Raw genomic sequence first — 17,005 nt, 5'->3', positions numbered from 1 at the left:
TCGAAATGGCTCAACCGATTCTCGTGAAGTTTTTTGAGCATGTTGACTAGGTTTGACAATCGGACCTTATCTATTTTTCACACCCCAAAATGGTAAGGGTGGTCCACACCTCAGCTTTTATTTTTTAGACAACATTTTTTGTTTATTTTTTTATAAAACAGAATTCAAAAATACATATGTACATGCCTCTGGGCTTGTACTGAGACTGGAAATAAGGGATGGGGAAAAATAAAATAAAAAACTAGAGAGAAAAAAAACTAGTAAAGGAGAAAGAGGCTGAGAAAGAGATAGAGTTAGACGAAGATAGAGAGATTGGAATGATGGAGCGGGGAGAGAGAAGGAGAGGTAGCTAGAGGGAAAAAAGGGATGGAAAAGACGGAGAAGGAGACAGAGGTGCAGAGAGAAGAGTGATTAAAGGATAAAGAAAAGGAGAAAGAGGGGAAGGGAGAGTAAGAGGTAAAAACTTCTTAAAAGTTATGCAGATAGAGCAAAGTTAGGGCAGAATTATTGAATTTCAAATTAAAGAACCAAAATACACACAATAAACTACAGACTGCGCCAGGTAAGAATCACGATAAAATGGTATTTTGTAAAATCGATTAAAAAATTTTTAAGCGCTTTATTACAAAAAGCTTTTATGCGATTATGGGTTCACATCCCGGGCAAAGCAACATCAAAATTTTAGAAATAAGGTTTTTCAATTAGAAGAAAATTTTTCTAAGCGGGGTCGCACCTCGGCGGTGTTGGCAAGCGCTCCGGGTGTATTTCTGCCATGAAAAAGCTCTCAGTGAAAACTCATCTGCCTTGCAGATGCCGTTCGGAGTCGGCATAAAACATGTAGGTCCCGTCCAGCCAATTTGTAGGGAAAATCAAGAGGAGCAAGACGCAAATTGGAAGAGAAGCTCGGCCTTAGATCTCTTCGGAGGTTATCGCGTCTTACATTTATTTATTTTTTTTATTTTATGCGATTACTTTTTTTAAAAGTCAAAGCCGTTATGGTCCCTGCTTGTCATAGCGAAAACCAATATAACCCAATACGTAAATCATTTATTCGCGTCATGACATAAATACTGCATACATATGCAAATATAGACAAACAATATACCAGCAGTGGCATGTACATACATAACGCACACCAAAATCAAAACAGCGATCAAAGCAAAAAATTCGCTATGTTCAAAAAAACGCGGAAAACTGACCGCCTCTCCCCTATGCGCCAATGCAATTGAAAATTTTCACACAGCCTTTTCTTGGTACTTAGTGGAGGTATTAATAAATCGAGTACACAGTTGGGTAGGTTTTAAATTCGAAAGTCCGGCGATACTTGTATTGATCTAGGTGTATCTAGGTATGTCTGTCAGTTCGGGCAAACATTGGAATAAGTATTTTATTTTTAGCAAAAACAGATTTTATTTAAGAATAAAAAAAAAAATGTTTTAAAGGAAAGAATGTGTTGAGTCATATTTGAAACATTGTACATATACGACTTTCCGGCAAATCTCAAAAATTCGATTTTTTCTGGAAATTGCGTTAGTGCGTGATTCGATATCTGTAAATGTTTATCTTTCCATAAAATATCACTGTCATATCCAACACTCAGTTCATAATATCGACATATCTCAACCAAAAAATTGCACGATCAAGTGTACTTCAAAATCTTTAAGACAGGTTTTCTCGAAAACAGTTATAAGTCGCCTTATTTGCTCTGTTAATTGTACCACCAGATAAATTTCAGACAGATTTCCAAGAAGTAAATTGTTTGCTATTGCTTTGCTCGCAACTCATAAAAACCAGTTTTGCGTGAAACTGTCTACATTTGACGTAGTTTAAAATTAAAAGTAGGAAACCTCAAATACTGAATTCCACACAAAAATACACATTGAGCTATTGAACAAAGAATATACTGAGGTTTTAATATTGTTACATTCAGTTGAGCGTAGCTCAGAGTAACTATATTTTATTGGCCGAATGATACCTTTTAACGGCATAGATGAATCGAAATAAATATAGACGTCCATATATAAATATTTTCAGGGTTAAAACAGGAACTGATTGCGTCCGTTCGTCTGTAAACACGATATATTGAGAAATTTGGTTTTCGCACTCATGTTCCATAGCCTTTTAAAACCATCAAAATCGAATGATAATCACGCCACTTTTTATGCGTTTTTGAAACAAAATCTGATAGGGCATGTATTTTTGAAACTAATTCTGAATAGGGCGTTATTTAAACATTTTCTGAGAAAGGGAGTTTACGAAACGGTAGCCTAATAGTGAGATATTCCACTCAGCATTCGATATGTGTTCGATATGTAATTGAATGGTTGACTCCTAATTGAATCGCCCACTTCCGTCTTACAAACCAATTTCACGACGCATATCTCGAAAAAAAGTTTACTTATTTCAAATTATTTCGGTAATCTTATTTGCTCAGAGACGAGAAAAATTGCTAACTAAAGTGAGAAAAATCAACAATAAACACGCTATATGAACTGTACCACGAAAGCTCTCAGCTGAGTATATTGCATTCCGTTCCACTTGAACTAAGAGTAAATAAAATAAAAAAAAATAAAAAAATGTAAGGCGCGATAACCTCCGAAGAGATCTAAGGCCGGGCTTCTCTTCCAATTTGCGTCGTGCTCCTCTTGATTTTCCCTACAAATTGGCCGGACGGGACCTACATGTTTTATGCCGACTCCGAACGGCATCTGGAAGGCAGATGAGTTTCCACTGAGAGCTTTTCATGGCAGAAATACACTCGGAGCGCTTGCCAAACACTGCCGAGGGGCGACCCTGCTTAGAAAAATGTTTTTCTAATTGAAAGACCTTATTTCTAAAATTTTGATGTTGCTTTGTCCGGGGTATGAACCCAGGGCATACGGTGTGGTAGGCGGAGCACGCTACCATCACACCACGGTGGCCGCCAAACTAAGAGTGCCTTCCTTGTTTTTCTTTTAAAAATTTTGTAAATTTTTGAACTTAATTTGAAAATTCTGAACCTCAGTTGGAACTTTCTGAACTAAAAATAACGTTTATGCTCCTGTTTTGATCTGTTTGATATTTTATCCATTACTTTTATCCTAAAGCTTGCAGAAAATATACTTGACGCTGTCAGTAACTTGCCAATGGAGAAGATTTGTTCACTGTAAGGAACAAAAACACCTACTTCCAAATTCATATAACTTAACAGTCATTGTGAATTCATACAAGTGGCGAATGTTTGAAAATAACGTTCACAATAGCTAACAGCTGGGATCACCTGTTCTATTACTTGAACCATTTGCTCAATGATTTTTCTCAAGCATTGTTGTGCATGTTTACAAATTTTAAAATGTTTGCTTAATCGGCTGCTCAAATTTTTTCTTTTACCTAGATTTTAGAAATGAATATTAATTTGTAGTCTGATTTTCTGTAGACAAATTTAAAAGAAAAATTGGTTTGAAACACAAATGGGCAATTCATGGCACTTCAATTTATTAACCGCGAGCAAAAAAGCAAACCGTTCTTCCTTTCTCTGGCAATTCGCGACAGCCGTTCTCCTCGTCACCTATTATGTGACAGGCAGGTATGGCAATGGAGGACTTTTCCATTTCACTTATAGGAATTCACAATGGTAACAGTCATTGTTTAAATCTTAGTAACTTTTAAAAAGTGTACCCCACAACATTTTTGTAAGAATAAAATATATCAATTAAAGTAGTTACTTTTAAAATAATTTATCATTCCTTTTATAACGCTTTTACCGTACCTTCTTTTTGACAAGATTTTAGGTGCTATAAATCTTTTCCATGCTTATCTCAAACCGTTTTGGGTTACCAAAAGGCATTCGAAGTTAAAAAAGTGGCAAAAAGGGGAAATTTTGCTTCAGCATTTTTTATGTTCTAAGTTTTCTATCTCCAATTGGGTTCCGACTACGACCATGGTCATGAGCTTACAAAAAATATACAGAATAATCAAAATAAATATATATCTCGTTTTTGTTGATGCTCCAACAGGGTGAATAAGTGATGCATATTGAAACGATTTTCCGTCATCCATTATCAAATTTTGTTTGGGTGCTAAATGTTGCCGGCGTTGTGTTTTACTTTTAGATATAATTTATTTCCTCAGATGATGAAGCCAGAAGAGTGTTGCAAATATTATCATTGTAACTGAAAGGATTTGGGTGCCATATTGGCGACGATATTTTAGGAGTAGAAGCGTAACTTCTGATGCTTGAAAAAATCGGAAAACTGTTCTACAAATGTACTTAAACTTTATATGGACTACTATGTGTTGCGCATAAAATTAGTACTAACAAGTGTATGTCTCTACTATCCTTCACTTTCAATTTTGATATGTATACACTATGACCAAAAAAGTGCGTATCCAGTATTTCTTCATACCCTACTTCTATGTGTAATTGCCGATGAGCGTTTTTTTAGTCGCAAACGCAGATGTATATGCCAGTAAAAAAAATTGCGGCCAATATTTCTATATGGCTATCAAGCGAAAAATATTTAAAATCACCCATCCAAGAGTTTTACCTTCATTGCCAGCCTTGCTTTCTTAACTATACTTCGAAGGCGTATGAGTAATAAATAAATTGAACTTTCTTATTAGTGCAAATGATGTACCAAGAAAAATTTAAAACAGGGACTTAAAAACAAACCCTAGAGATGTCGTTTGGAGCTGATGTCTGTCTAGTCTGTTTGTACTTAAAAATGGTCTTGGCGGAGGGCACGGTTTGGCGGTAGCTTGCTCCAGGTTCATATAGTAGATCGAATTGAATCAGTCCAAAAACAGTTCTTCCTTTCCGCGTTATGGGAATTTCATCCATAGACTTCTTAATCTTCCTACACTTGCTAGTCGTAGGGAAACGCTTGGAATTATTTTTGTTTGTTTTCAAACCCATTTCTCCAGAGCGAAGTGAACTTTAACGTTCCCTCCGGACCATCAAGCTATTTCAAGCCTCTTTTCTGAAGCAGGGTTGAACTTATTTTGAATTAAATGAGCCTCTCCGCTCTTTGTGCTCTCACTACGCCACATTTGACATTCATCCGTAAGAAAAATGTTCTTTCCCCTTTTAAATAGTAGCTTTTCCTAGTCAAAGACATAACTATGTTCCTGTTCATGTTTATCTATTAAAGCTTACATGTATATTATACTTAGTTTTTCTCTGTAGCTGAGCAGCTTTATATCTCGCCGCTAAGCAAGCCCCTGCCTTCAACCACTCGGTACAGCAAAATAACAAATCCGTGCGTTATGCGGATGCTCCCCGCTTGTTGGTTGGGCGGGCTTTGGTGGGTAATCCGTTGGGTTAATTACTAAGGCTTATCGGTAATCGAAGAAAGCATCGTTGCATGCCTAATTCATGCGTTTCTTATAATCTTCTACAGCATTTTTGTTGGGTATCATACAAATTAATATGGTTCTGAATATTTAACGATTCCTGCAAGCATGTTTGCAGTTACTATATAAGACCATTTCATAGAAAAAATCGATTCTAATTCTACCAAGTTGCTAGCTTAGCTTCTAAAAGTTTATGCAGTTGTGCCCCTCTTCAGTTTAGGATTGTCAGAAAATTTTTATGATTTATTTACACTAAAAATAAGATTCACAAGTGCATGTTGAGGAAAAAGTTAAGAGAGATTACTTCACTGCATTCCTCTGCAAAAGCTCAAAAATCACAAACGGACGTGATTACTTATGTAGGAAGAGAAAGCGTGTGCAGTTTGAAAGTGTCTATGTGTAAACATTAGCTGCTTAAAGTTCGGCCATTACTTTTAAAAAGTTCTAGACCGAGAAGCACCCCACAACCTTTCCTGAAATCTATTCGTAACTTGGCAAAAAATCCGCTTGGCCATATATGTACATATGAGCCATTTATTTTGAAAGTGGCATAAGTCATTTCATGTCGTTTAGGTTCAGTGATAATTTGTTTGTATCTCTCCTCGCCTCCAGTTTGTTAGAGTCAAATATCCAAAAGATACAATTCTTATTATTATTTTATAATTGTAGAACCATCTATATATGCATTCGTTCAAAAATAACAATGCATTTAAGACCATGAGTTGGAAATGACTTATGACACTTTCAAAATAAACGGCTCATATGTACATATGCAGCTTCAATGATTCAGATAAACAAAACCTTCAAGAAATTTACTACAGCATGTAGTTCGTCCGATATGCGGTTCTGCCCGTAATCTCTATAAGTTAAGAAAATAAATTGTATTGTGTTTGCTCAAATTTTCTTCAGTTGTCTGTTGAGGTTCACGAGGACCGAAGACATATGAATCGTGAGTTTTGATTGTACTTTTACCCTTTGTTTGTTTTCGCTTTTACTATGGCTTTGTGTACTCTTAGTTAATCATGTCGACGACACGTGACGTCAATGCATTTTGTCAGTACACTGCCAAATTTTTTCGGTACATAGTATCTTTGTACATGTTGCACAGTGGGCTGGAGTCAATAGAAAATTGACAAAAATCATGTTTTGAAACTTGTTTGCCAAGCTACTACCGAGGGGAGGCGCAGTTTTAGAAAAAGAGAGAAACATTATATATTGTTCCATGACGGTAAATAACTTTTTTACTCCCAGCCTCAGGGTTGAAAAATGGAATGAGTATTATTTTCCCTTTTTTCATAGCATATTTTGCCTTTTGATAACATCCACTTAGATTAAATAAGAATCTGCGTCAAATGTCTCAAATTTCTGTGCTTGAAAGTATAGATCTAGGAATGTTTCCTGTCAAATAAAGTAGTGGTCAAGTTTATGATCCTATGATTGGTGACATAACTGTATCCATTTAAAACAGCTAGTTAAATTAACCTTATGCAAATCAGTGCAATCGATTACACCGGTATACAATAAAAGAAATAAAAAAAACAGTGGTCTGTACATTGGACTTGTCTCATGTGCATACACGTATTTCGAGGCACTGATCCCGATATACCCTCAAGATCGTGGGACAATTTGAAGGATATTGTCAAATCTGACTAAAAGTTCCCTATCAGCGCCCCGAAATTCATGTAGGTACATGCCGCCCTAATAAAGAATGCGCGTATCTACAGTCAAACTGAAACTGATATATTAAAATTTACGTGTTTGTATCTCTCTAAAGTATGTTGTTTATTTGTTAAAAATAAGCCCACTCAGCATTTAGGTGATTCAATTTTGAATTCCCCTACATATCAATACAATTTGATTACTCTTTCTGACTAAATTATGGGTTATCATACAATTGAACAAAAGAAATATTCAAATATGAATGCTTTTGATGATCAAAAACTTAAAGGTATTTTTCGATCACTTTTCGGAATCATTTTTTTTAATGACTAGATTTTAATATTTCATAAAAACCAAAAAAAAATAATCAAATATGCTTACCTTTGATGGTAAAAACTGAATATAGTTTTTCAATCACATTTTGGAATCATATTTGATTCAAATGTGTTTACCTTAGGTGATCAAAAATTTATAATCATTTTTCATTCAGCTTTCTGAATCTTTTATGAATATATTTGTTGACTGAATAATGAATTTTATTAATTGTTGAAATTTTACTTTTCATTAAACATTTAAACATTTTTTTCACATACACATATTTTTTCAATCATGAAGCTACGAAAAAATATATAAAAATTGTATTATTTATGCAAAAGATATTCTTCAAGACAAAAATAATGTAATGCTGCTCGTGAACGAAGATTTCCCCAACCATTTCTCTCCTTCAGCTTCCCATAAAATACATAATGATTGGTCAATACATAGGTTGTGAGCTATTTGAACCCCAGGTAAGTGAAACTATCTTGACATACCTGGATACGGCTTCAATATCCCGTAACGTATCCGTATTTTAAGATGCAGACGATAATGCTGATGTTGGATGTTGTAGTCGCAGGTGTATATCGGTCAAGTTTGTTTGCGAGTTAGCAGTGGTTCGAATAGCTCACTTTCGCATGCTTTCTTCCCCTCATGAAATAAAAGTATTACGTAGTATCTTATTTTGATTGAGATATGAATAATAAATGCATCACAATCGCGTTCAAAAATGATTCAAAAATCTCAACCAAAACGATTGAAATAGTTCACGAATATGATCAGAAAATGACTGTGAAAAGCAGTCAAATATTACTCTAAAACTATTAAAGCTCAATTTTACAATGATATCAAATATGAATAAAAAGCGTTTCGAAATAAGAATCATAAATGATTATTCAAGAATAATCACATTTATGGTACATTTTTCTCCCGACGATACGTTAATTTTCGAACAGAAAATGTTTTTAAATTGGAACGTTTTTAATCATCTTGGGGTATGATATTTAAATATTTTTTGTTCAAAGTTTTCAAAAATGCTGGCTGGGAAGTATTTTGGCCTCATTTGGATTTCATATTTCTATTTAAGCAAACAAAATTTCAAATTTTAATTCTGCATATACCCAGACGTCAGCACATACCCAGACGTCAGCACATACCCTGCAGGAAACAAGCAAACTCCGAGTTAGCTATAAGTTGGGTGGAAATAAGCCAAGTAAGCTATCGTGCATTATTACTTCATTATTTTCTTTGATAAGAACTTTATTTTTTTCTTTGACGATGACCGAAAAAATCAAAACAGGTTTCTCCTGCATGACATGAAAACCAAAAGTAGTAAGCACTGTTTCCAACAACCAGTTAGCTTATTTTTAGCAATTGCCAGTTATTTTCTGTAGGGTAAGTCTAGTCTAATTTACATACCACTTTTTTCTTTTTTGTGCCAGTGTTAATAGTGCCATACCATAGCGCTACTGTCATATAGCAAACCAATTAGTTTTCGGGTTTCTAGCATATCCATAAAATATAAATTTTCGAGTTTTTTGGTGAGTGTATCATCTTTTTTGAATTTTGGCCCTACAGAAAAAAGCTATCAACTGCTAAAAAAACCTAACGAACAGTTGACTATTTTACGGGATTCCGGAAACTATTTCACTGCAGAATAAGTTTAAAAAAATGAGTTTTAGTCGGTTATAAAGTTATGCAGCGTTATCATAGCAACTACCGTATCTGTGAAATTGAGAAAAAAAACCCCACCGAAAAAATTTAAAACATTGTAAATTCCTACATGTGAAGAATCTTTCCATTTCTCCATTGCCATACCTACCTCTCAAATAAGCTGGCAGGGAGAATGACTGTCACGAACGGCCAAAGAATGGAAGAAAGCTTAGTTTGTTTATATTTGTATTTCCAACAAAACTTTGTTTTAAACGTGTCTATAGAAAATCAAACTACACATTAATATTCATTTTTAAAACTTAGTTAATAATGAAAATTTGAGCAGCCAGTTAAGTAAGCATTTTAAAATATGTAGTTAATTCAATATACCAGTCGCCTAAAAAATGTTTGAAAAACACAATTAAGAATCGATCAGGTGATCCAAGCTGTTTACTATTGTGAACGTTTTTTTTTTCAAACATTCGCCACTTGTATGAGTTCACAATGTACCAATGGTTTGTAACAATCTTAGCCTTAATTTTATCAATAAACGAAAAAAAATAACGTTAAAACGAAATGGAATTTTGTCGCTAATCAACAAAACGAATTATTTTTGTTTGTAATTTTTTTTTTGATAATTAACGAAATTGGATACATATTTTCTTTTATATCGTGATGCAGGACTGGTTTGGAAAATTTAGCAGGAGATCATTGTGAAAATTTTTCCAATATTCGCCACTTGTATGAATTCTCAATGTCAGGAAATAATTTGTTAAAAAAAATTTTAATACATAAAAATTTGGTCTTTTCGTATCGACTTTCACATAATTTAGTTGCATTTTAAAGTTTCTAAAAAAACTTGCAAAATAATATGCAAATAAGTTTAACGTCTCCAATCCATAGATCTCATTTAGATAGGAACAGTTTTTATTATTACAGTTCGGTAAGCGCCTAACATATTTTTCGGCATAAATTAGGTGACTAGTAGTTAGCTGAAATGTAATGCAGAAATAACCCTTCACCTTGGGCATTGTCATACAAAAGTAGTTAGGTTTTTTCAAAGAAAATAAACAGTTAATATTGCACATTAGATTATTCATAACCAACTTCTAGTCAGCTCATACTTGGCTTCTTTTACTTCTGGATATTTTTCCTTTTTGATATGCTTTCACTTGGTGAGCTTATATGTATATACATACATTAACCTGGGTCGATTTGCATGGACGAAAGTTAACCGATATCGCGCCATCGATTTTTCGATAGGATTTGCACTGAAAGAAATGGTGCTAGTAAAATCAACAAATCGGTTCTGTTATTCTTGACTTAACGGAGATTCGGTGAAATTGATCGAATTATGGTTAATTTGACCGAGTTCTTTGTCAAACGAACAAATTAGTTTAGTCATTTCAACAGAAGAGAAATTGTCGCTCTTAAGTTAACAAAATTCTGTAAAATTGACAGATTCCTGGTCAATCTAACTGATTTTTCTGTTAACACAACTGATTTTACAGGTCATTTCGACAGCAATCAACTCTCAATACATGAGCAAATTTCAAAGACAATTTTACGCTCACTGCGCTCTCTACTTTGTACTTATGACGATGGAGCCACTCGTTAAAAAAAATACCAAAATAAGAACACCATCAAATCGAAAAACACACAAAATGGGAAAACAACAAAAACTAGTTTTTCAGTTATCAATACAAAACGAAAAAAAAAACAAAAGAGAAGTTCAAAACTATAAATGAAATAAATTATAAAATATAAAATTCGGTGAAAGTGCGTTTAATAAAACAAAATAATAAAGTGTATAATGTTTAATGTCTGCCAGCATATTTGATGTAGCCCAATTGACGTTCGGTTAGTAAGTGCCACCGTGGTGTGATGGTAGCGTGCTCCGCCCGCCACACCGTATGCTCTTGGGTTCGCACCTCGGGCAAAGCAACATCAAAATTTTAGAAATAAGGTTTTTCAATTAGAAGCAAATTTGTCTAAGCGAGGTCGCCCCTCGGCAGTGTTTGGCAAGCGCTCCGAGTGTACTTCTGCTATGAAAAGCCCTCAGTGAAAACTCATCTGCCTTGCATATGCCGTTCGGAGTTGGCATAAAACATGTAGGTCCCGTCCGGCCAATTTGTAGGGAAATCAAGAGGAGCACGACGCAAATTGGAAGAGAAGCTCGGCCTTAGATCTTTCGAAGGTTATCGCGCCTTACATTTATTATTATTTTTTTTTTGTCGCAACAACTTTGTTTGTTCATTTGACTACTAAAACGGTCAATTACGAATCAGCGATTTGTGCGCAGTTAATTCCAAATCTTGTTGCGATGAATAAAAATTAACAGAAATTTCGGTGGAATTGACCCGTATTTCGGTTGATTTTACCAGTCTTTTTCTTTCAGTGTGGGCTCGAGCCTGTGGAATTTTTTTTTTGATTTTTAAGGTTTTTTTCATGACCTACTAAAAAAATTTTCATATGTATACCCTGTCCGACCCAAAAATGCCAGCTAAAACGTTGGCGACAACAGTTTTTTGAGAAAAAAAATATTTTTCATCGCCAACCTTTTTAGCGGACGTTTTTGGGTCGCATAGGGTACCTATACATGAAAATTTTACAATGAAATGAAAATTTGTTTAGTAGGTCATGAAAAAAACCTTAAAAATAAAAAAAAAAATAAAAAAATTTCGCAGGCTTTTGGGTATGCGTGGTGGAACTTTTTTTCCTGGGCCCAAATCCTATTGAAAAATCGATAGCGCGATATCGTTTAATAAATCGACCCAGTCTAATATACATATTTGTAGGTTGTTAGCATTTTTATTTTATTTTGTTCTTTTCATGAAATTATCACATTTTAAGGTCGGGTTTGATTGCGAACTAACTAAACAAAAGCCTTCAGTAAGCATGAATAAATATGGAGCTAAAAAACTTGTGGAGCGTATAGATCCTTAAACTATGCAAGAAGACTCTACATTGTAGAGTATATCCTAATACTGTATTCAAATTTGCGTAGTTTTGGCCTCAATATTATTTTTGCTCAAACAACCTTACAAAACTTGCAAAGTGTGCAACTCTTTAATCGGAATTAATACAAGATTTAAATAAGATTGAGGTTGACATTACGCAAATGTGAATGCAGTTTAAGATCGGATTTATATAGTATTTATTTTAATGAATTATATTCAAAAAGGTGCTTTAATTCACATGTGATATATTATTCTCCCGTAATATTTCTTTACCTGAGACGGCTTCCAAACATTTGATGAAAATTTCCATGTTTCGCTCGCAAGTGGCTTCATTTAAGTAGAAATAAGTTCTGGCACTGCTAACTTTATAACGACGATCGGCAAACGACTTTTCCACATGATATTTTGGTATCGCACCATCGTCCTTCATATCACCAGCGCTAGAAACTGAAGACCTGTCACACAAAAGGGGTAGGAAGTTTTTGGTTTGAAAAATAATACGCATACGTATCCCATCAAAGTTAAAAACTCACTCAACTTCACGTTTCTCAGCTTCTTCTTGCGAGAGATCCTCCTCTACGGAGTAATCAAGAATTGGTTTAACGCCAAAAGAACGTAGTCTGGAATAATTATTTTTAAAATATAATATTTAGAAGTATATAATATAAGTGTTTATGAACATACACATATACACTATGTAAAATGTGGGTTCTAAATTAATTAGTTGGTGTGTGAATTGGTAATGGATTGTCATTAAATCATATTTCCGTGTAAAATATTAAGTTTTAGTGCACATGAATGGGTTAAATGCAGGTAAACCGACATGACGTCCATTAAAAAAGGCACGAATGCATTGTTGGATTGTCAATTGAATTGTGGCGTTAGAAAGGAAACAATGACAACGGAAATGATATCTGCTTAGCAAAGAATCGTCTGGTAGAGATATGAATTAGGTGATTCAAAAAATGTAAATATTGCTAATTGGCTGTTATTTTAAATGCACGCCACTTAGCTGAATTGTTCACAACACATTTGAATATATATGGGCATTTCCGAAAAATCGTAAACCACCACGGAAATCTAAAAAGTTAGTAAGTTTAACATTTGCTTGAACATAGTAAAGCAAAAATTCTCCAATTTCAATACAAAAAAATCGTGTAAAGCTAATTTAATACAAAAAATTCTTAAATTTTAGTAAATTTTTGCTTTTACCAGTTTGCTAAGTTAATTTAATGAAAGATATGGCCTGGAACCTGAAAATTACAAACTTGTTATTTTTCTTACTGTTAAAAGCATATTCCCCTTAATTAATTTTAAATGCACAACTAATGTTATTAAGTTCATATGAATGGGTACGGTAAAATTTTATTTTGATACTTGCCTATGTTTTTTTTTTGTACGTTCGCGACTAAAACCATGTTTCTTCATAACTTTGCATTAAGTGCAAACTAATTCCTAAAATCACACAATTATATTGACTAAAGGACCATAATAAGAAGAAAGAAAACTAAGTACGCAATGTGTAAAAGGCTTACCAAACGTTTTATATCAAGTTTCAAACGAAATTCGTTGTTTTTTTTTTTTTTATAAATTATCTATTTGTGCCTTTATATCAATGCATCATATACCGTTGTAAATGTGTTCATTCAGGTCACAATTTGTTCGAAGCAGTCATCAACTTATCTCTTTATGTTCAGTTCCTATCGATACTTTCCTAAAACCGGCACACTTTATTCGAGTCAAAAAAAAAATTTATGTAAGAATATATTCAGATATCATTCGTGTATCACTATCTGTGTAGATACATTACTACTATTTTAGTAATTGCCCCAGTGCAAATCAAAAATAAGACAGAGAAAAGTCCAGTATCGTTGTTTTAACTGTAAAGTGTTCAAGCCTGAGGGACATATTTCTAGCTATTTTTCTTCATAAGTACATAATGATATGCTTTAATATACACACTTTTATATTAATACGAGGGTAAAAATATATCAAAAATATCATATGTATTGCGACGAATATTAGTGACACTAAATGATACTCCCATCACTAATCTGATACTAAGTAAATAAAGCCACAACAACAAAAAAGCAAGCTGCTACACTTGTATGTACGTAAACAAATTAATCATTATGTCTGGACACATACGTGCGGGGCAACAGAGATACTAACAAGCGCACGTCATCGTCCGCCGCTCACATATACACACGCATATGGATACAAAATTCAAATATACGTATATATAGCTGGTAAACAAGCATCAGGCTCACGAAATTACTAGACCTTAGGAGAAATGATTGAACGTGGAAACCGAAGAGTATAAAAGCGGCACAGGCTGAGGCATCACGAATCAGTTTGTTTTAAACACGCTATCAGTTGCAAAGTGAAGTTTATTGTGCAGTTCCTTCAAAGCAGTCTAATAAAGACCATTTTGTAATACAGAATATTGGAGTGTCTTATTCAACAGTTTAGCGATACGAACGTTTGTAGAAGGTTGCAAATAAGCGAAATTTCAGTAAATTCGTTACAGTATTTTGGATCTGGTCCTTGAAATGAAGAACCAAATATTCCAGTGTAATTAAGTAATTCGATTTGAAAAAATAAAAAATGTATGTTATTTAGAAATAACTCGAACTATCTATTTAAAATTTAAAAAAGCGTCATTTCGAAGAAACATAAATGTGGAATTTTTATCTATTTTGAGTTAATGGGTTCTCTAAGTAAACCAGGCATGCTTAACGAACGAAACGATATCATTTCGTTACGATAATCAACGTTAACAAACGAAACGTTATTAACGTTAATTTGGCGTTCTTAACGTTAATAAACGAAACGAAATGACTTCGTTTCGTTTATTAACGTTGATTATCGTAACGAAATGATATCGTTTCGTTCGTTAAGCATGCCTGAAGTAAACCATTGAATAATATCGCTAATTTACTTCAATAGTGTCATAACTCAAAAAACACAATTTTCCAGGAGAGCCATTCAAAAATTTTAACTGGCATATGTTGCGCATATAAAGGTATATTTTCATTTGTATAGCACGTGGTAAATTTTTAATGGATAACAAAGATTTTTTTTTACAACTTAGATCATGTTATTGGATACGTTTATATGTTATTAACTCAAAAGTCATGTTTTTGGAGTTATCACACTATTGAAGTAAATGAGCGATATATTTAAGTCCTTAGCGCCTAGCATAAAAGAAAATTGCACTTTTTTTAATGTAAAAAGAAGGTGAAAGGCAAAAATATATGTTTTTTCAAACTGAGTAAACCTATTATACTATATCCTTTAAATAAACGGAATACTGAATAAATGTTTTTTGGAAAACACAAACAATTGATAAAATGCTTGTCCACAATAGCCAAACTACATTCGTATATTGGTGACCCGTACCTACGTTTGTGACTCACTTAAAAGCCCATAACTAAAAAACGGATGAAGGGTTTTCAATATCTAATAATGTTTCATATCTTTTTTTAATATCTGATGAATTTTCTTAGGACACTCATCCATATTTCATTCAATAAAATAATAATAATAAAATAAAAATATTTGTCCTTTGTTTTTTCAGTTTCAAACGCAACTTTGGAAATACCCATATACATATATACAAAATTAATTTAGTCACATATTTTTTCAATTAAAAGGGTTATGTGTTTTTGTTTAATTTTATAATTTTGTTCTTTAATGCATTTTGTTACGATGGTTTAGACCATGCCACATGCGTTACTGGGTACTTTCTTGTTAGGTACACCATGTGCTATTCACTTTGCATAGGAACCTTTTTAGAGTCGGTACAGTAGAATATCGATTTTCACCGCCAACAAAATGTCCATAAAATGTAGATTTCATCAGTGCCACAAAGAGAGTGTCACCTAATAGAGCACGTGTGGCTTTCATTATCTATGGCAGGAAAAACGGCAGTTGGAAGGCATGATGGATGTATGTAGTATAATAAATGTAAGCAAAGCATTTTGTACAGGATTGCATTTAACGAAAGCGCGCCATAAAATCGTTGTGTCATGAATTGTGGTTTTTTGCAAATATGTAATAAAAGAATCAAAAAGAAAAATATTTTGTTAGTTTTTTCTGTTTAAAATAATTACCTTTCAAGAGTTGGGATGATTTTGACTTGATCTTCACCAGCGACGAAATGTCCATAGAATGTAGCTTTCATTAGCATTGTAAACAATTTGTCGCCAAGCACTGTATTGAAGAACTTCATGATCTGCATTTTTTTGTTCAATAAATTGTTAAATAAATAAAAGTTAATAACATACCCTTTGGTAAATTATGTACATATGTTTTATTTATAAAAACCGATTAAATAAAAAAAACCGACTGACTCCCCATTCAATTTTTATTTATTTTTTACTTCCTTTACTTTAATTGCTACAACAACAAGGAGCTCTTCGATAACACAGAGACTTTTGGGCTCTATGAGTTGTAATATTTAGGATAAAAGAGTTTTCTACAGAGAGATATTTAGAAAATCCATTTACAACATGTGAAATCTTGCGACCGCTATTGAATTAACTTCCCGGAGAGTTAGATTCTTGAAAATAAGAAGATACTTCCAACATCCATGATAATATTTTCGCTAGCTGGTCCAGGGATCGTTGAGCTTGGAAATTGTTTTTCAATTTTTAGGGAACTTCCTGATAACCTAGAGACCTGAAACTTTGAACGGAGCTTTGGGCTTTATTAGGTTGTAATATTAAGGATAATAGAGTTTTCTTGGTGGGATAGGGATCGAGATAATTAGAGGTATTAAAAAATCCATTTAGAATAGTGCAATATTGCGATCGAGTTTGAAGTAACTACTCATTGAGCTAAAAGCGTGAAACCTCGCACATATGTAGTTCATGTCACCTTGACAATGCAAAAAAAGGAGAAAAAAAAAATGAAGACAAAAAGTGGCTGAGTACTTTCTTTGTTTGTCTAGAATGAACGCCATAGCCATCTTCTGTGATCTAAACTTTTGACCTACGTAACTAGTTAAATGGATTACGATACTTATATTAATCAACTTTGAAATAATTCCTTTTTCGTGGCTTACCACTAAGCTAAGTTAAAAT

At 33.6% G+C, this 17,005-nt stretch overlaps 1 protein-coding gene across 2 annotated transcripts in view; it reads right to left on the bottom strand.

The window, feature by feature from the left end:
* The window catches only part of slgA (proline dehydrogenase slgA), a 110,094-nt gene that overhangs the window by 24,671 nt on the left and 68,418 nt on the right, over nucleotides 1-17,005 (bottom strand). Inside the window, exons 3-5 of one of the 2 annotated variants that reach the window (XM_067782739.1) lie at nucleotides 16,034-16,155; nucleotides 12,452-12,538; nucleotides 12,192-12,373 (exon numbers count right to left, since the gene is read on the bottom strand). In XM_067782739.1, coding sequence (XP_067638840.1) covers nucleotides 12,192-12,373; nucleotides 12,452-12,538; nucleotides 16,034-16,155 — 391 coding nt within the window. Of the gene's footprint in view, nucleotides 1-12,191; nucleotides 12,374-12,451; nucleotides 12,539-15,708; nucleotides 15,831-16,033; nucleotides 16,156-17,005 lie in introns of both variants that reach the window. The other variant, XM_067782740.1, reaches the window with a different exon arrangement.

The sequence above is a fragment of the Eurosta solidaginis genome, chromosome 4 (genome assembly GCF_040869045.1).
Source record: "Eurosta solidaginis isolate ZX-2024a chromosome 4, ASM4086904v1, whole genome shotgun sequence".
Taxonomy (NCBI): Eukaryota; Metazoa; Arthropoda; class Insecta; order Diptera; family Tephritidae; genus Eurosta; species Eurosta solidaginis.
Note: the sequence above shows the minus strand (reverse complement) of the source record. Positions and strands in the feature narration are given on the sequence as shown.